This window comes from Lampetra fluviatilis, chromosome 6 (assembly GCF_964198595.1).
Source record: "Lampetra fluviatilis chromosome 6, kcLamFluv1.1, whole genome shotgun sequence".
Lineage (NCBI taxonomy): Eukaryota > Metazoa > Chordata > Hyperoartia > Petromyzontiformes > Petromyzontidae > Lampetra > Lampetra fluviatilis.
In genome coordinates this window covers 8629717-8650455 of record NC_136280.1, presented here as the reverse complement: position 1 = coordinate 8650455, position 20739 = coordinate 8629717, and the positions used below count along the sequence as shown (strand labels likewise).

The following is a 20739-nucleotide window of genomic DNA, read 5'->3' as shown; positions in this document are numbered from 1 at the left end:
TGCAGGGATTCATCTTCTTGGTTCTTTCGGTAAAGTCACGTAGAATGGAAATAATAAAATAATAAAAATAAAACATAATGAAATAATTCTCTCTCTGAATGAAAGACTCTGTCTTCTCGACAGACCTATTCTTCATCTGAGGACGGCTGCTTGCGTTGTGGCCGAAACGTCGTGAGAATTATTTTATTATGTTTTCTTTTTATTATTTTATTATTTCCATTCTACGTGACTTTACCGAAAGAACCAAGAAGACAAGCAATCGTCTTCAGGTGCTGTATTCATTCACCTGAAGACGATTGCTTGTGTTGCAATCGAAACGTCGTGGCTTTATTTATATATTAAATTTTATTATTTTTCTATCTACGTGACTTTACCGAAAGACCCGAAGAGTATGCTCTATTTTTGTTCAATAAGAGACCGGCACAGATCACAAACCGCGACGCAGGGAGGGGGTTATAGAAACTCTTCTGACCTCAGTGCCGACCACAGTGCACCTGGGTTTAAAGACAGACAGAGAGAGAGAGTGGGCTCGTTGACCCCACCGGGACCATATGGCGAGGGGAAGGTGACGGAAAATAACTTAAAAAAGGAAAGTGGATGAAGCGGGTGGAAATGACAGGGTGTGGGGGAGTGGGTTTACCGCTTGTGAAACTACTTAAAGCGCCCTGGGCCGAGGCGCTCTGTAGATAAACATAAAACAAACACCTTTTTATACAAGGAGTCATGTTTGCATAGACCACAATACCTGCAGCCATAATACAAACAAAAAACATTGGCGTCATCTGGTCCAACACCATGTGAGACTAGGCTCTAAGGAAAGCTGTCTCGGGTGTGGACCAATCAACTTCAAGGACAATGCACATTATCAGAGTTATGTTTTTTGTTTGCATTATGGCTGCAGGTATTGTGGTCTATGCAAACATGACTCCTTGTAAAAAAAGGTGTCAGTTTTGTTGCCAGATAGAAGGGTAAAAAAAACAATCATCATATTTTTTACTGGCAAATGAGGTTCCAATGGTATAAAACAAACAATAAGATAAGTTACGTGACGGTCCGATCTGCGGCGCCCTTCTGCGCGCGTTCGGCACGCTGAGCGATGGCCTCTGCCGCCTGTCCCCCCCCCCCTCCCTCCCAGCGCTCTCTTCTGCTGGCCCAACGGCACCGTCAAAAAGGAGAACGACATCGTGCGCTACCCAGCGCTCGCGCGCACCCTGGAGACGATCGCCAGGGAAGGCGAGGACGCGTTGTACAACGGCTCTCTGGCCACGCTGCTGGTCGAAGACGTCCGCGCGAAAGGTGACGGGAGGTCAAATTTCGATTTAATGCTTCTTTCGTGACTGCAGGGATTCATCTTCTTGGTTCTTTCGGTAAAGTCACGTAGAAGGGAAATGATAAAATAATAAAATAATACAAATAAAACATAATAAAATAATTCTCACGACGTTTCGGCCACAACGCAAGCAGCCGTCCTCAGGTGGAGAACAGGTCTGTCGAGGAGACAGAGTCTGAATGGCACGCCCCAGGCTTGGAGCGACTATTTATGCTGGGATGGAGGGGCGAAGAGCGTCTTGACAAAATAATTTGCAAATTATTTTCCCAGCATGTCTCCTTGACAGACCTGTTCTCCACCTGAGGACGGCTGCTTGCGTTGTGGCCGAAACGTCGTGAGAATTATTTTATTATATTTTATTTTTATTATTTTCCTTCTACGTGACTTTACTGAAAGAACCAAGAAGACGGGAGGTCGTCAAGCGGTGGGGTCACGTGTGTGTGGGGGGGGAGGGGCGAAGTGGGGGGTGCTCGCACATTTTCTCCGAATCACGTCCGGTCAGTGCGGAAGGAATGTAAAAACTTCACCATTTTTAGGGATTCGTGGGGGTGGGTGATAGGCCCTCCACCCCAACACCAACCCATCCCCTTTGCTCAGCCATGTGACAGAGAAGGTCAAGTAACCTCTAACCTCTTGAGGGATTATCTAGAGCTCCCTCTCGTTGAAGGTCCTTCTGGCAACATTCGCGTGAGCAAGTCATTGCAGAGCTGCACCTTTACCTTTGTAATGTGCTTTCGGATATGCTGGAGCAGGGGTCGGCAACCTGCGGCTCCGAAGCCGCGTGCGGATATCTAAGAACTGCTTGGTGACGTCGTTTATTCAGAAACGCGTCATATTCACGTTCCATTGCGGCTCTTGAAATTTTGAGTTTCTTACCGAATTCGAAAAAAATGGCTCCTCTTGTTGTTTTGCTTGCCGACCACCACTCTGGAGCGATGACGACTACAACGAACCGTCAAAACGTCACGTCCACTCAGAGGCTGCTGTGCCCCCAGTTGTTGTTGTTGTCGTTGTTGTCGTTGTTGTTGTCGTCGTTGTTGTTGTCGTCGTCGACAGTGCTCCTATTCCCATCCGTGTTCCAGTGGCGGCTGGTCCATTTGGAGCATTGGGCCAGCACCTGCCACTGTCGTGCTCACTTGTGGTTCATGATTGGGTCTGTCTCTGCCTCTGTGTGACGCATTCACCAGGAGGTGGGGGGGGGTAGCTTCTGGCTTGGTGGGTTAGAATCTTCCTTTTTAGAATCGTTTTTTCGATTTGTAAGTGGCCCCATACGGCCATTCGAGGCCCCTATTTTCACCACAGTATAAAAAAGCATCGGATCTTGACCTCAATCATGACTGAATTGTGAAAGTTCACTGAATGATGAGTGGGGCAGATCGTTACATGCCGAGCCGCCTAGTTGCCGATTTAAAGGATTAGCTTTCATTCCGCCCACTGACATAGGCAAATGAGCCAACATGGAATTTCCAAGGCAGCCTCATCAAAGTGTGACCAATTTGCCACGTGTCGACACAAACTATTCATTTAAGTTAAATAATAAGCAGTTACCACACCTAATGTGGATTTGCAGGAAAATCTAGGATGGATTAAGTGGTCCAATTGGAGAATGTTTTCGGTAGGTCTCTCTGTAAGTGCGCAGCAATAAATGCGACGTTCATTCGAGTTGCCAAATTCAAAGGGACTTTGTATGAATGTAGCGATTGAGTTGTCTTTGATAACACATCAACATCATCAGCCAATGTTCTAGCCACTGCTGGACAAAGGCCTTACCCACGTGGCCACAGCTCTGCGATTCCACAATTCATCTCTCTCACAAGTTTTCAGAGTCAAATAAATTTTTCCAATCGTGATAAATCTCGCTCTCGCTCACCTCTTTATTTCATAATTTCACTCCTGGTCCATCATCAGCAATTGCCTTTGATGTACATCATTAGTTGTGTATTACAGCCGTGTCCCTCCAACAATTATAATGTCTCGATTTAAAGCTTTCGTGACTGCAGGGATTCATCTTCTTGGTTCTTTCGGTAAAGTCACTTAGAAGGGAAATAATAAAATAATAAAAATAAAGCATAATAAAAATAAAACATAATAAACGTCGTGAGAATTATTTTATTATGTTTTATTTTTATTATTTTATTATTTCCCTTCTACGTGACTTTACCGAAAGAACCAAGAAGAATTATAATGTCGTACATGACTTTCGTTTTGCACATTTTTCATCTGCATCCCACTGCTTATTCCTTCCTCGTTCTGCCTCTCGCTGTAACCATCTCTCCATGCCTCCTTCCACTTTCACCTTTTTTCGACATTCTTTGTTGGTTCATGTTTCGAAGCCGCATCACGAAAGCGCAATGTTTTTTTTACTCAACATTTAGTTTGCTTAGAGTAACCTTCACCCATAATTTGTAATGTGGCCTTGTTCCCCTTTATGCCTCTCACTGTAATTCCCCGCATCTTTCCAAAACCTTATCCGCGTACAACGCACGCAACTTGCGCTAACCTCGATTAACAAGTGGCTACTGCGGGGGGGACCGACCTCCGACAACACACGGGAGACGCCAAGAATCCCCATTGTTGGTCTCTGCCAGATGGAAATAAAAAAACACAATGCTCGATGATGGTGGCTGTGGTCTGACGCACACTTGCACATCCGCGGCACGCCTGACGGTAAGCGATGTCCCACACTCGTGTGCTCGGCCTCCTGCAGGCGGTGTGCTGAGCCTGGAGGACTTGCGGTCGTACCACGCCGAAATCGTGAAACCGCTGATGTTCTCCGTCGGCAAGTACACCCTCGTCACCCCGGCACCTCCGGGGGGAGGCGCGATCCTCACCTCCATCGTCAACGCTCTCTCCGGTACGGGGCCTTGTTGCGCACAAGTACAAACACACGATTGACTGTTTGCAGTGAGCTTGCACTGGGTGCTGCACCACGCTACCTCCTCCCGGCGTCGCGCGGTGACTTGATCGGTCCCACGCACGGCCTCCACGGTTTTTGCGGTGTGCTGCCAACCTACGCGGAATGCGCTGCCGGTAATTGTCCGTGAAGATCTGTTGGCTAGTTCTGCAGTAAACGCAAAGCGGAAACGTTCTGCAAAGCTTACGAAGCATAAGCGCAGTACCTTCGTGTAAGCCTTTGTGCTAGAGGAATTGCGCAAATACCGAATGTGAGTATTATTTATGAGTTGACCGCTAGAGCCATGGCGAGTTTTTGTGCTTGATAATTGCATTCTTTCAAAATGTTTGGCTTATACCACATCCAACCGTTAACCCCCTCAAGGAGCATTCCTTCTGCCTCCTTCTTTTATTCGCTTTGCTACCGTGCCACACCTGCATTGGCCCACCCACATTCCATTTCATCATCTTGTCTCACGAGGCCAATTCAATTATTCACAAAAACCCTCACACCCCACCTCTTTCAGATGACAGTTTGATAATTTTGTGATCTTGGTGGGTTTTTAAAAATATCCTTTTCTTTTTTGCGATATAAAATATCTGAAAACTCAAAATATTATATTTTACTAACACCAGTTGTACAATGTTGAATAAGGAACCTAGGACAATATTTTTTTATCACCTGCTGTAATATTACCACAAGTGAATGTTGCGGACTGGCCGTGAGAATGAGAGTTACCCTCACACCTTAATAGTCCAATGTGATGATGGCATTCGGCCTACAAGGGACTGTGGCATATTTCAAAATAACACATTCCTGCGGAGGGAGCTGGTAGGAACGTTGGGTTGCTCGGTCAATGGCCAGGGTCAACGGCGGCGTGGTGTATTCCGCAAATATGCCCGACTGTGAGGGCGGGCACAAGCCGGCGTGAGTAGGTTAAAAGTTGAGTTTTATAAGGGCACCAGGGGGTGACCAGCCCCTCCCCACCCAGCCCCACCCCTCCCACCCTCCCCACCCCTCCCCACCCAGCCCCTCTCCACCCTCCCCACCCAGCCCCTCCCCACCCTCCCCTCTCCACCCAGCCCCACCCCTCCCATTTTTGGATGCACGACGGACGGACGGACACAATAATCCCCTGTGGGCTGGTGGAACCAGGTGGTTCCTACCAGTATAAAGGCAGTTACATATATATATTTTTTTAATATGACTAAAATTAGTTAAGAAATATATTTAGAAGATGTACGTCCAAAAACAAAACGGCACAAGGTCGCCATTAGCGGAACACGTGGTCGGTTGACCCCCCCGCCCGAGGGCACAGGTTACACCGGTCGTGTCAGTCTGCCACGTGCTCGGCCACTAGTGGGTGACCTTGCACTCTGTCATCAAATCCAGCTCCCAGAGGTTTGACTGCTTAGGCTGCATTTTTCGATTTAAAGCTGCGATGCTGTCTTTCCAACAGCTCTGTTCTTCACCTGAGGACGGCTGCTTGTGTTGTGGCCGAAACATCGTGAGAATTTTATTTTATGATGTTTTCTTTTTATTATTTTATTATTTCCCTTCTGCCGCAGTGGTTAATGCACTGCGCTAAGAACCCGGTTGACTGATTTGAATTTCCAGCCACAGCTACCATCAGTCGTGAGCAATATCTGAACCTGTCCTGGGACCTCCCGTTCATCAACCCACACTGACCAGTGTGGTGAAGTATGGTCAAACAACCTGCATTACTGACACGGTGTGGGGAAGGCCTTCATCCAGCAGTGTATTGCATTATACGTTTTTTTTTTGCCAGCCAAGCTCATTGCGTTGACGGTGCTGATGATGAAACGGTCTCTAAAGGTTTGACGTGCTCGTCTGGGCCCACAGCGTTCCACATGCAGAGGAGGGAGATGAAGGACACTGAGGGCAGGGCCCTTGACTTCCACCACATGGTCGAGGTGCTCAAGTTCGCCTACGCACAGCACAGGGAGCTCGCCGACCCCGAGTTCGAGAACATGGCCCAGGTGAGCTCGCGGGAGGTGAGCTGCTGGTCCGTGAGGGGTTGGCGATGAAGGCAGAGAGCAGAGGCGTGGGTGCAGCACGACAGTGACATTTTTAAATCCTTTATATTAAGTTCACTTGCTTGCGCGCTTACGACCGTGCAAATCTTTCGGTCGTTTTTTAACCCACTTCCCGTGATCCAATCGAGCTGACATTTTGCACACAGACTCGTTGTGCGTGACAATTAATTTTCGTGAAATTCTTTTCCCAAATTTTTACACTTTTTAGGAAAAGAAAAATTTGATTTAATTACCAATTGCTTAATGGTGGCAGGCAATCATCTGACCCATAGGTGGCAGCCATCTCAAGCCAGAGGACGAAAGGACTCTAGCCGCCACGCATATAAAGGATTTATAGTGAAAAACTTTGTTTTTACAGGTTCATTTTTTCTGCACTGCCTTTGTGCTGACAACGGCGCCCCACAGCAGCAGCAGCAGCAGCAGCCTAGAACAGCTGTTTTTTATTCATTGTGGTCGCCCTTCGAAACGATATCCAGGAATGCGCGCGATCTTGTCAGACCTCAGAAGATAAGCAGGGTTCAGTCTGGATAGAAACGACACTTGTTAAAAAAAATGTAGACAAGAGGGCACTTGAATGGATCTCAGAGGTACCTATATGGTTTCTGCTTCCACGGGTCATTCTCTAATACAAAGGATCACACTGCTCTGTGAGAAATCTGAATGGTTACTTTGTCTCATGATATGCCACCTACAGCATACGCGAGTAATATTCATTACCTTACAGTCAGACCATTGTTTAATTCTCAGAGCTGGAATTTATCCAAATGAAGTGCAAAACCAATTTTAACCTGATGGGTATTTTCTACATTAATTCGTGAACCTTTTGAGACCAGCATCTCACCACGCTTGACAACACGAGTTCAATCACAGTGGGCCGAAACCTGGATTGTAACCAAAGCTGTCTGCGGTGCCAGCCCAGGGCTCTGACCTCTAAACCACCCGGCCACCTTCTTGTAAAGTACCATTTTTTTCAATGTCCACATACGAAATTGATGTGCACGTCCCCACCTTGCTGCTGTGGCGGCGGCGCGTCTCCTGTCGCGCTCCCAGAAGGTGCAGGAGCTGATGTCTCCGGCGTACGGCGAGAAGCTGCGACAGCTTATCCAGGACGACCGCACCCACGAGCGCTCCTTCTACACGCCCACTGACCCCGACAAGCCCCGATACGGCACGTCGCACCTGTCCGTGCTGGCCGAGGACGGCGGCGCCGTTTCCGTCACCAGCTCCATCAACTTGTAGTGAGTCTCCCCACCGCGCGTTGCGGCCACGCCATCGCGATCGCTTTCGCTTCAAGGGTTCGCGCGCTACGAATTGCGCAGAGCCGCCAGAGGGAAGATGCGTCGGCGCCACTGCATCCTTATTTGAGAATGGCGAAAGTGAGTTCTGGGTTTATTTATTCTTAGGTTTTGTCGGTAAAGTCACGTAGGTAAAAAATTTAAATTAATGAAAGTAAAATGAAAATAAAATAAAAATCACAACGTTTCGGAGGCAACACAAGCTTCCGTCTTCAGGTGGATAGCTGTATCACTTGATACAGCTATCGATAGCTGTATCACTTGATACAGCTATCGTGCTGTGATGGTTCCACCTGAAGACGGAAGCTTGTGTTGCCTCCGAAACGTCGTGATTTTTATTTTACTTTTATGAATTTTTATTTTTTACCTATGTGACTTTACCGAAAAAAACTAAGAGTATGAATCCTTGCAGTCACGAAAGCTTCAAATCTAGAATTCTGGGTTTATTGTTTTTTTTAAATGCCCATCATTTAACCAGGATGCCCAGCAGTGGTGGCACAGGCCTAACGTGCAAAACGTGAATGTCACGGCTGAGACCCAAACGGAAAATCTTTACGGAGCCTCAAAAGTGTTCATCAGGAGGGTTTTGCATTGGAATTTTGGCAAGTAAATTTTTCACGAGCTGAAAACAAACATCGATTCTTGAATTGACTCACGAACCCAAATTGTAACATCCGTCATTCATGGAATCACTGGCAGCGGTGAATAATGTGTTGTCATTATGTGCAGCCCGGTTATTGGGCGTAGGACCAGCCCTAGCGGGGCTTGGGTAAGCGCTGGTTAGCGCAGAGGCACCATGTACAGTGTGCGGTGCGGGCTCCCGGTGAGGGAGCGAGAGGGAGTGTTCTGCCAGCCAGGGTTACGTTGGGGCATGATACGCTGGTTGACCTGCAATTATGTTGTAAAATTAGATTCACAATTAAACTTTAGGGATATTAATAGTCAGTTTAAATAAGGACAGAGATGGCAGAATGGAGATACCAAAAGACAAAAACGACCGTGTTATTGTTTTGTTGACCTTTTAAATTTAAAACAATGTTTACCCGATAGTTTTGGTTCACAGGTCGTGTCGAACAGAACCGGCATCATTCTCAACGACCAGATGTCCGACTTCTCCTGCCCTCAAGCCGGCAAACCGGCCTTCAACTTCATCGAGCCGTGTAAACCCCTATTTTCATTCTTGATTCATGTGCTTTGAAGGAGGGCCATTGCCCCGAAAAAACGCTACCTCTTGTATAATTTTCCTTTTAAGGCCACGGCGTTATTGACAAATGTGTTGAGCTTATTGTTCTGTTTGTTATTCGTGCTTGTACACCGTTGCCAAAACAGTAGCAGCAGCAAATAATTTGTCCTATTCTTTCTTAGGCTGTCACTGCAAACAGAATTTGTTAGGGAGAGTTAAACTCACTTCCTGCTTTTTGTTCAACATTCCCACGGGGACACAATGTTGTTGATCTGCCAATTTGTGCAGGCCATTACCGGGCCATTTCCATTCATTACCGGCCATGTAAGCTCCGCTTTTCACTGTGGCTCACTGTTCTTTGGGACAATATCAGCCTTGCCAACTGAATAATGTAGTTTATGAAAGTCATCTAACAATATTCGCAGTGATTGAATGGAGGCACATTTTTTTTTATCTCACTTCCAACGATTGTTCACTGCCAAAAGGACAGGAAGATGTTGTTCAGGCTTTTGAAAATTGATAAATGCATTGTTGAAAAACTCAACTCACCACTATTGTCAATGCATCCTGGGGAAAAAGCTCAAGTAAAAAAAAGGTGCAGCCCTGCAATGCCTTGCTCGTGTCACTGCAGGGAAACGTCCCATCTCGTTCATGAGCCCGAGCCTCCTCCTGGACGAACATCGATTTGTGAAAATGGTGATCGGCGCCTCGGGTGGCTCCAAGATCACAGCGGCGATAGCGCAGGTGAGCACCGCTCCGTGATTCCACAGCGGGAGCTGCGAACACTCAAGTCCCGCCGGACCACCCCTGCGGTGGAAGCTGTCAATGTTTTTAAACCTAGCTCCAGCTGCGTAACGATGCGTCGATTCATCGATCATTTTTTGTTGAAATGCGTCCCAATCGGCATCACCCGCGATCTATCATGACTGGTGGTGGGTGAAAGTCTCCCCAAATTTGTCACCATCTTTCACGGCCTCGCAACGTACAAAAAAGAAAAACCTCGCTCCTGCACACGAGCTGGAGTTATTGCTCCCCTTCCGTGGCGGTATACATGTCCTGTGGGGCGTGTTGCCTCTTGGACTGGCGTTCTGTTTAATTGAAGGTCTTATATCGTGTGCGCGCACGCCGTACGTGTCATTTACTCTGTCGTAAGGAAAGCGAGATGGCAGTTGGGGAACGACACATCAAGGAATCTCTCGCGCTCACGGTCGTGCATCTGTGTATGCGCGCACACGAATCGGTTATTTGCCATCGTTCGACCGTGTTGCTTGTGATCGGTGTACGTGACACCCTGCGGCCACTACATTAAATTGTGATGTTTCAAAAACAAAGATTGAAACGAACCGTGACCGCCAGCAAGTCGGGAGGGGGAGAACCTATTGGACATCTGTGACAAAGAGTCTTATAGCTCATCAAATTCCTCCAGTATAAATACATATTTTGATTCTGATCTGATTCTGTTTCAGGCGTGAGATGCTTGCCAGTGGCAGCTCGCCCTTTTTTTTATTTGTTCCTTTCGTTGTTGACGTTGTCTTTGTTGTTGTTGTTGTCCGTCGTAATTTTGTTGTTGTCACTAGCGATGTTGCTACCGACGCTGTTTGATTTGTGGTCGAAGTTCTCGTTGTTGTTGTTGTTGTCATTGTTGATGCTCTTGGTTGTTTATGATGTTTTGTTGTTTCTTTTGTTGTCATTGTTCTTGTAGTTTTTGTCGTCTCTGTTCTTTACGTCTTGTTCGTCTAAGGGTCTGCTGCAGGGACTATTGGGCCACGGCAGAGTGCGTGTCTAAACAAGGCTCTCCCGTGCAGGTCTTGGCGAACGTGCTGTGGCTTGGGTACGATCTGCCAAATGCAGTGTGCCAGCCAAGACTCTACATCAACCAGGGAGACTTCTCCCTGCAGAACGAAACAGGCTTCAATGAGGTGATCACAACAATGATGAGTCTTCTTGGTTCTTTCGGTAAAGTCACGTAGAAGGGAAGTAATAAAATAATAAAAATAAAACATATTAAAATAATTCTCACGACGTTTCAGCCACAACGCAAGCAGCCGTCCTCAGGTGAAGACCAGGTCTGTCGGGGAGACAGCGTCTGAATTAAATACCACCACGCTTGGAGCGTATATTTAAGCTGGGTTGGAAGGGGGGAAGGGCGCCCTTCCCCCCTTCCAACTGTCTCCCCGACAGACCTGGTCTTCTTCACCTGAGGACGGCTGCTTGCGTTGTGGCCGGAACGTCGTGAGAATTATTTTTTTATGTTTTATTTTTATTATTTTATTACTTCCCTTCTACGTGACTTTACCGAAAGAACCAAGAAGATGAATCCCTGCAGTCACGAAAGCTTTAAATCGAAATTGAACAATGATGAGTGTTCAGTGGTGTGGCGCTCGGCATAAGCAAACTGAGTAAAAGCTTAGGGCCCCAAGAAGCTTACGGGGGTTGTTATCTCAGGCATGGACATGTGATCTCTCTGTGTACCCTTAGTAAACTCGGGGGGAGGGGGGGGCTCACGGAGGCTGTGGTGGGGTGGTGGGCGAGGACTGGTGGTTTTTATTGGGGAGGTTGCCACATCAAAAAGTTTGATATATCCACTAGACTAGAACCTTATTGTGACCGGATGGGATCGTGCATTTTGCGTAATCGTCATCATCACGACCATTTGTTTTCTCTCTAACCCTTTTTTTACCAACAGGCCATCAAGCTGCTTTTGGAGAAGAAATCCCACGTGTTTAAGCAGAAATTCCCCAGTGTTGGTGTGGTGCAAGCCATTTGGCGCGAGGATGGAGCCATAACAGCTGTGTCTGACGCTCGCAAGTATTCAATGGCCGATGGCTACTAGGCCCGGGAGAGGGCTGCCCTCACTCAGGCCGAGCTGCAAGCACCCTCCGTCTCACGCTCCTCTGCCAAGTGTCTCCGACGCTTCAAGTGCTCTGTCCGTCGGATGCTTGGAGAGAGGCCTACGAATGTGGCATCTTCCAAGCGCCGCTCCGCTACAAGGACAAAAACTCAACGCAATGATCTTGTCATATTAACAGCTCGGCGCGTCAAGTCCTGTTCCTCTGCTGTGCCCTTCGAAGTTGTGAGTTTTACGAGCACCTGCCGGTCAGTGGCCTCCAGCTGGCAAGGTGCTAACAAGAGGCCCACGAATTCTGTGGCATCTCGCTGCTTGCGAGGCATCCTTCGAAGTTATCCGCTGCACAATGTATTCGCTCGGGCTCACTTTTCCCATAGACGTCAACTCGACCTGGATAGAATAACGGTGGCGTCACAGTTGCTTGTCGAGATTTTATCGGAGGGCTTAGATTTTTATATTTGTAATGTGCAACAACAAAGTCGTTATTTTAAACGTTTTTGGGTGTGGGGGGGGGAGGGGGAGTTGTTTGTCCATCAGTGTTCTTGTACAGAAATTATTGTTTTAAATACATGGTTACGTGACAGCACAGGCATTCCTCAACAGATCACGCCAATGCAAAGTGGAATAGTGCTGGAAGGGAAAGATAGCAAAATCATAATACGAATCATCCAGGCCGTCTCCTCTACCTCTGCGGTGTGTTTTCGGGTTGTACCGCGTGTTGCTTTGCGCACTCCATCCCCGATGTTGTCGGTGCGAAAACACATCGGAGAGCTGTACGGCACAGCAGCAAAAAAAACAATGCACTCGGTAATATTTCGTCCGCTGTGCCACTGTAATGACACTGTACAGTGGTAAATGTAAATTCGGCCTTCAGTTCTGTTTGCACGGCTTCGGCGGCCTAGTGTGGAGAAACTGTACGTGGGTTACACAACACTTTGATGCTAGAGTTCAAAGTCAAAGCCATTTCCTGCACAGAAGAGCGTTGAGGCAGTGCTCATGGTTGTTTACAGCCCTGAGCCAGTGGGGGTGAACATTCCACATTCAAATTTCTGTGGCCATAGGAACACCGACTGTTGACTTCCCCACAAGGTGGTACTCGATTTATTGAACGTTTGAGGGATGATGGGCCAAGTGAAACCCCCAACCAGGGTGAACTAGCGACCCTCTTATTGTGAGCTGCTTGCTGCACTGCTGAGCAATGTGACCAGATGATGATGATGACAGAGTTTGCTTTGTTACAATCCCCATTTGCTGTGTGCAACTGCCTCATGGTGGTGCGACAGTGGAGATTATCGCAGCAGGAGGAGGACTGCCACTCTATGGCAAGACTTGTAAGATTCTTACGTCGTACAATATATCGATGTAGCATACGACACAAGATTCACGATCAGTGTATCGCCTGCTTGCCAAAATATCCTGATTATAGTTTGTCGTTTAAAAATATAGATTTTATTTCAAATAACTTGATTGTAAACAAGTAGCTTAAATGAGTATATTTTCTATTATATTCTGGAGTAAATGTTATGGCGGTTACAGTATTCGATGTCATCATTTTGGTAGATAGTTTATGCGTTTAAATATTTCCCGATTGTTTAACTAACATCATGTGTGCTATAGAAGACTTATGGTATGCCGATGTTGAGTGCGCTACAGTTAAATTACTCTTAATTTGTACTGAAAGTAATTATATTTTGGCGCTCTGCCTTAACAGCATGTCCTTGGCTACCATCCGCTGCATCCTTCTCTGTTCTCTGCCCTCCGCTTGACTTGCACAAGTGACCCTTCCTTCAACTTCCCCAACATGCCAATCCCCGGCCTTCCTCTCGCTTCCGTGCTTCCTTCTATGACGGCTTTCTTCGTCAAAACGTTCCCCTCGAAGAAATGAGACCAACTCGGGTTTTCTTTCTCCTCACGATGACTCCGTTGTTATTCTTATGTTTTAGTTGTTGCCAACGCGTACATCAAACGAAAAAACATTTACGTTGCGGGAAAGTGATGTCGCGGGAGTAGACGTCGTATCGGGGAAAACCGATATCGTATCGTGATGTCGTAACATCACACCTTCCCATTTACGGTTGCCGTATCGCAGTGGCTCTCCCTCCGTGCCATGTAGGACCCTCCGATGTTTGCGCTGTTGCTTTTGATTTTTCCATTCCAGCGCACATTCTTCATCCGATGCAGCGTTGCTCTCGATTGTATCTGGCACGCAACGCGGCACAGGAACAGTCCATGTGTAGATACAATAACAAAACTTGTGGCGTGAGGAAGTGGCCCATCAACTGTGCAGGAAATCACTCGCCCCTTGCTCCCCGGCCTCTTATTTTACCCCTCCACCACAAACTTCCAAAACTTTTTTTTTACTGAAGGAAAAGAGCCCACAATTACATTTGTAAAGAAGCGAGATATCATTAAACACATGAGAGGGTGTAAATTTGCAATTTTATGTATTCAAATATTTGAGAACGGTGGAGATGCAAAATGAGGCATGTGGGGCCCATATTTGTTTAGCGAATATCCGTAACTTTTACTCCAATTGTGTTATTGGTGTAATGTCATGAGTTCAGGGTGTCCTTGTCAGAACTCGCAGAGAACAACAGTGCTTTGCCCCCTCGTGAGAGAACGGCCCTGTGGAAGGAGATATGAAAGAACTACTTCTAAGATCCCTTCAAGTAAACGTTATCGACCGAAGTATGGGGCGCCAAACTTTCCCACGCACCCATTTAGGCGGTCAAAATTATTTTCAATTCTCAGAACCCAGAATTTCTGCCAAATAGAGCAGAAGAATGAAATGTATTTCTATTGATTTTTGTTGTTGTTGTTGTTGTTGTTGTTCTGTGTGCAGTCCTTTATAACCAGGCTGACATCATCATCTCACTATGTTTGAGAATCAAATGTAATCACGGACAGCTGCAAACTGAATTCAAACCAAAGGTGTCAGCGGTGCCAACGCTCCGATCCCTGAGATGTCCGGCCACCAGAGTGATCACACTTTTGAACTTCAGTCCCACACCGCACTCTCTTTGCATCATATGCATGAACTAAAACCAAATACCTCCTATTAACTGCTGCCTATGACAGAAGCACATCAAATACATGGCTATCCTTTGTACAAATATTGCAAACGTGCAGAATACTGCTACGGAATGGAAATTGTCTGAGGATGTGATTGTATTTAGACAAAAGTGTTATTTGCCTTTGCTGCCAAGCTTTATAAAATTATCTTTGTACATGAGTATATATTTTAAAACACGTATATTAAAGGATGCATATAAAATTTGAGACGAATAGCATACGCTCGTATAGTCGCATATATTCAGTACCTTTATCTTTTGAAGGTTTTTAACATCAGACCAGTGCGCTCTCTCTGTAGCACGTTCGCGGGTGTGCTGTGGTGTGTTCGAATTCGACAGCAAGGAAAGAAAAATGAACCCGTAAAAACAAAGTTTTTCACTATAAATCCTTTATATGCGTGGCAGGCTAGAGTCCTCTCGTCCTCTGGCTTGAGATGGCTGCCACCTATGGGTCAGATGATTGCCTGCCACCATTAAGCAATTGGTAATTAAATATAATATGTTTTTTAAAAAAAGTGTAAAAATTTGGAAAAAAATTTTCACGAAAATAAATTGTCACGCACAACGAGTCTGTGTGCAAAATGTCAAGCTCGATTGGATCACGGGAAGTGGGTTAAAAAAACGACCGAAAGATTTGCACGGTCGTAAGCGCGCAAGCAAGCAAGCAAGTGAACTTAATATAAAGGATTTAAAAAGAACCTTGCCGTACCCGAGCTAGGAAAAGACGAAATCACCTCTTTGTGGTACAGTGGCCAACCCTCCCCTCTCCATTGGTCGCGGTGCAGCACGGCAGCGGGCAGCCGTCGGCCCCCACCCCCGGCCCTCTAACCCCCCCCCCCCCCTTGGTCGCGCGTGCGCAGTTGGGATCTTTCGATCAGTGTTTTTTTTTACGTGTAACTTCTTTTGCACCGTACGTAGCCCATCGTGATAATCTGAGTTTGCGGTGGGGGGGGGGAAGGACAACAAACTAAACACACAAAAAGTATATTCTTGGTTCTTTCGGTAAAGTCACGTAGAAGGGAAATAAAATAATAAAATTATAAAACAATACAATTCTCACGACGTTTCCGACTGCAACGCAAGCAATTATGTTTTATCTTTTTATTATTATTTTATTATTTCCTTTCTACGTGACTTTACCGAAAGAACCAAGAATATGAATCCCTGCAGTCACGAACGCTTTAAATCGAAACACAAAAAGTAGTTCTAAACAAATTAGTGTTCAATCTCGAGCAATGAGCTGTCAATCTAGAAAACAATAGTTTTTTTTTAAAATCTCGGTTAGTTGTGTGCCAACAAAGACCGAGCGAGGTTGACGGTGCGTGCCTCGGGGAATGTAAAAGGTTGAGAAGCACTGCGTTGGAGGATGCCATTGTTTTGTAAAACTTGCTATGAATACCCGAACAAACACAATACTTACATTCAGCCGTTAAAAAAACATCAGCGTGGGGGGCCCTCCTGTTTCAGATCAACAATATTTCGGAGACCTCCCCGTGATGACACCTCAATCTTGACCCACGGCATGTGCCCCAAACTTAAGTGTGGGATTGCTTGGCAGGTGACATTGACAAAAGTCGATTGTTTATACAGAAGGCGCAGGGTGCATTGTGACACAATACAGTAAGGTGTATTTATGCCTCACCTACGGTGGTTTTATGCCTTAATCCTCTTAACATTTACGCCCAAACCTCATGCGGCACTTTGAATAAACGTGGCTTGCCTGTGGCTAATTCAGGACGAATGTTATTCACGATTCTGACTACGTCAATCGAAGACTGTTCACGTGCGAGTTTATTCCACGCAATTGTTGCTTGTCGGACGATATGAAATGTGCGTCGAATGTAGTTTACAAAACGTTTTGTGAATTAAAATGCATTTATGTAGCTTATTAACGTGTTCATTTCAGGATCAAGTGGGAGGCATCTTGTATCTGTAGGCGATATGATACAGGTGGCAGAACCTGCCATCTGTTACATGAAGACGATTGTGACTGAGTGACTGATGTCATTGGAATGATTTTCTTGGGTTTTTTTCCCTCCCCAGGACATCACTCAGTGAATATACCCAGCCGCACGGGTATTACGGTTCACGCACCATGTGTGGGTGGAAGCTCAGGCGACTTGGCATCAATTGAAAACCCACTTAATGGCAGGGCCTCACAAGAGACCGTTTCTACCATAAAACAGTAACAGTAAAGCTGCAGCCCTTGCACATACTTGCTCACACCGCTGCTGGCAGTGTTGACCCTGATAAACCCATTGATACTGTTGGGGGGCGGACTGATGCGGTGGGAGGGGAGATTTAAGAAACTTGCTTATTTCAAGCCCAGTCTACTATAACCACCACACCAGGGCAGCCTCCACACTTCAAAATAAAATGGTGGCAGTCATTTATTTACAGCCAGGGTTTTATGGGGCATTTACGCACGAGACAAATCAAAGTGAAACGTGTCCGACGCTCCTCCACGTCGGTGCGTGCAAGCAGTCCTGAATTTCCAGATCTCGACAGCAGCGTGTCCCTCCCCCCCCCCGTAGGTGCTTTGGGAAACGAGACTGCTTAAACCGTGGTCTTTCGTTCACTAATAGCAACCGATAAAGGCTCGCAGGAGCAGGGGATACAAACGGCAGTGGGTTCTGTTTGCCGGGGGTTCAACGGAACGCGTGTCCCTGCGTGATGGTGACCTAAAGATTCTAAAGGGCATGATTTTCAAATGTGATCATCTGTGATTTTAAGAATATTATTTATATTGTTTCAAACTTGACCAGTTGAAGAATATTAAGGATCACAGTCGTGTACTGTATACGAAAAAGTCGCGCTTTGTTCATCTTGCATACCTGTTACTGCATGAAAACTGAAAAAATGCTGGTGTGTAGGACAGCGTCAATGAATGGTTGTGCAGATACAAACTGATTGAACGCATTTCTGTTTTAACGTATAATCTACAGAACATTTACGATGAAATATTTTTTGTCTATTTTTATAACATTGTTATTTACTCACAATAAAGCCTTTATACGAAACATTCTATTTGTCTGGACGATTGGGGCCTTGAATTCACGTGTGGATAAAGTTATTCTTTGGTTCTTTTCGGTTAAGTCACGTCTAAAAATAAAATAATAAATTAAAATAACATATTACGACGTTTCGATTGCAACACAAGCAATCATCATTAGGTATAAAAGAAATAGCAACAAAAAATCTAACAAGAAAACTATAGACAGACATACAAGCAGACAGACATCACAACGGCACACAGAGAGAGGACACACATCGGCACAAAGAGAGGGGTTGTCTCTATGACGGTCCCTTAAATATAGAGAGGGGGGGCGAGAACGGAGAGAGGGAGGGGGCAGAGAGAATTAGCATATCAATGAGTGTACGCCAACGTACTGCTGCTGCTGCAAGTAAGATGACAATGTGGAACGCGCACGCAAAATTGAAAACTATGAGACAGGCACACGAAAATTAAATAACCCAGCAAAATATCGAAATGTGATGTAATACAACACAGAGAGTCGGTTAACACACAATTAACGCATAGCCTGGTTGATTACGTGTTTCAAAATTTGCTAAGTTAGAATTTTAAGTGTGAAAATTCCAAAGAGAGGACACAGGCAGAGAGAACAAATAGCCAGAAAGAAAAAGGATAAGCTTAAAACTTCCCCGTAGATTGAACCACTTCTACGGGGAAGTTTTAAGCTTATCCTTTTTCTTTCTGGCTATTTGTTCTCTCTGCCTGTGTCCTCTCTTTGGAATTTTCACACTTAAAATTCTAACTTAGCAAATTTTGAAACACGTAATCAACCAGGCTATGCGTTAATTGTGTGTTAACCGACTCTCTGTGTTGTATTACATCACATTTCGATATTTTGCTGGGTTATTTAATTTTCGTGTGCCTGTCTCATAGTTTTCAATTTTGCGTGCGCGTTCCACATTGTCATCTTACTTGCAGCAGCAGCAGTACGTTGGCGTACACTCATTGATATGCTAATTCTCTCTGCCCCCTCCCTCTCTCCGTTCTCGCCCCCCCTCTCTATATTTAAGGGACCGTCATAGAGACAACCCCTCTCTTTGTGCCGATGTGTGTCCTCTCTCTGTGTGCCGTTGTGATGTCTGTCTGCTTGTATGTCTGTCTATAGTTTTCTTGTTAGATTTTTTGTTGCTATTTCTTTTATACCTGATGATGATTGCTTGTGTTGCAATCGAAACGTCGTAATATGTTATTTTAATTTATTATTTTATTTTTAGACGTGACTTAACCGAAAAGAACCAAAGAATAGTTCCTGCAGTCACGAAAGCTCCTAAATTAAGATTGTGTGGATAAAGTTTAAAGATCACGTTAAGTACGTTTATTTTGTTTAACCAGGTCTCATGAGTCTCATGAGACCAGGATGAGTCAGGATGAGTCTCATTTGCAAGAGTGATATACGGCATCAGTCCGGCGATTATTGTTATCTAATTCCAGTTGAGTAATTTGCCTGTAATGCTCTTGGTCCAAATGTTGTTATCGAGTACATCGTAAAGGCTGACATGGCTCACGAGGGGGTGGGTGTCCAGCACCACGCCCGGCCGCCTTTGTCTCCCCAGTGTAGATGTTTACCCACTGCACCAAGTGCTCACTTAAGGGCAGGCCTAAGACCGGTTCAGATATTCGTCACTGTTATTGGTTCTTGAGCTCGAATCGAACTCGGGTCACTGGGTTCGTAGCGCACTGGGCTAATCACTACAATACCACTTCCCCTTAACACCGCCACACAATGGCCTCCTCCGACACGTAGCTTACAAAACCCGGCATCTGAATGGATCGCTTGACAATACGTTTTACTGCGTACACGAGGATTAGTATGCGAAAGGTCCATTGTGTTTGGAATTCCACCTCTAAACTGTGCCCTCCCATTGGCACAAATTTGTTCACAACAAGTGCCATTTGAGCCGTAAGCCATCACAAGTCCTCCGACATCACTGAACGCAACGCGCAAACCGGTCGGGTGACTCGCCTGCAGAGAGGGCGACTCACAATTGAAATATTGCAAGTTCGTGTCCTGGTCGACCCAACCCATAATCCCCCCCCCCCAACTTTGTGAAGAAGCCAACAGTGGTTGTCCGATGGTAGAACTAAACCCCACCACGGGAATGCGGAATGTCGAGTATCAACCACTGGCTCTGGGATGTTGAACAGGAGATGAGCACTGCCTCGATGCTTATTTCAGCGATTTTTTTTTTCATCAGACGTCTTGGCTTCTTGACACGTCCATTGGTCTTGGTGTGTGCGACCGGCTAAAGCTTCCCTCGATTCCACGCTCTTCTGCCAGCAGGCAACTGCAAGACTTCTGGACGTTTACACAAACGCTGTCCCTTCATTCTAGATTTGAAGCTTTCGTGACTGCAAGGATTCATATTCTTAGGTTTTTTCGGTAAAGTCACGTAGGTAAAACATTAAAATTAATAAAAGTAAAATAAAATAAAAATCACGACGTTTCGGAGGCAACACAAGCTTCCGTCTTCAGGTGGAACCGTCACAGCCACGACAGCTGTATCAAGTAAATGAAACCATTATATAAACGGAGTGGTAGCTCCTGCAATCTCTCATTTACTTGATACAGCTGTCGTGGCTATGACGGTTCCACCTGAAGACGGAAGCTTGTGTTGCCTCCGAAACGTCGTGATTTTTATTTTATTTTACTTTTATTAATTTTAATGTTTTACCTACGTGACTTTACCGAAAAAACCTAAGAATATGCTGTCCCTTTCACTTTGGCATGCACAACAGTGGCGGGCTGGCCAGTGTTTTTTATTTCCCAACCGATACTTTCAACCAGGAAAGTTAGCGGGTGAGTCATCTGCCGCAAACACAGTCAAAGGAGAAACAGGAATTGGGCGAGATTTTTTTTACCATTTTAATCGGCGTGCAGGAAACTGGAATAACCGCTCGTGTGCCTTAATCTGTAGCAATATTATCGTGCGCAGGCAGTCTGAAAAGAGCGTGATGGTAGACGAGACACGCGTACAATGATAGGCGAGGCAGCACAAGGCAGTTACGGCAACTGCAGGCAAGAAGGGGA

At 45.8% G+C, this 20739-nt stretch overlaps 1 protein-coding gene across 1 annotated transcript in view; it reads left to right on the top strand.

Annotated features, from left to right (window-relative positions):
• The window catches only part of LOC144933116 (glutathione hydrolase 1 proenzyme-like), a 30413-nt gene extending 12734 nt beyond the window's left edge, over window positions 1-17679 (top strand). Inside the window, exons 5-12 of the mRNA XM_078857675.1 lie at window positions 1136-1296; window positions 4038-4184; window positions 6087-6223; window positions 7331-7518; window positions 8626-8735; window positions 9390-9502; window positions 10564-10677; window positions 11445-17679. Of these exons, the coding sequence (XP_078713801.1) occupies window positions 1136-1296; window positions 4038-4184; window positions 6087-6223; window positions 7331-7518; window positions 8626-8735; window positions 9390-9502; window positions 10564-10677; window positions 11445-11591 (1117 nt within the window). The 3' untranslated portion in view covers window positions 11592-17679. The remainder of the gene's footprint in view (window positions 1-1135; window positions 1297-4037; window positions 4185-6086; window positions 6224-7330; window positions 7519-8625; window positions 8736-9389; window positions 9503-10563; window positions 10678-11444) is intronic.
• The last annotated feature ends 3060 nt before the right edge of the window (window positions 17680-20739 follow it).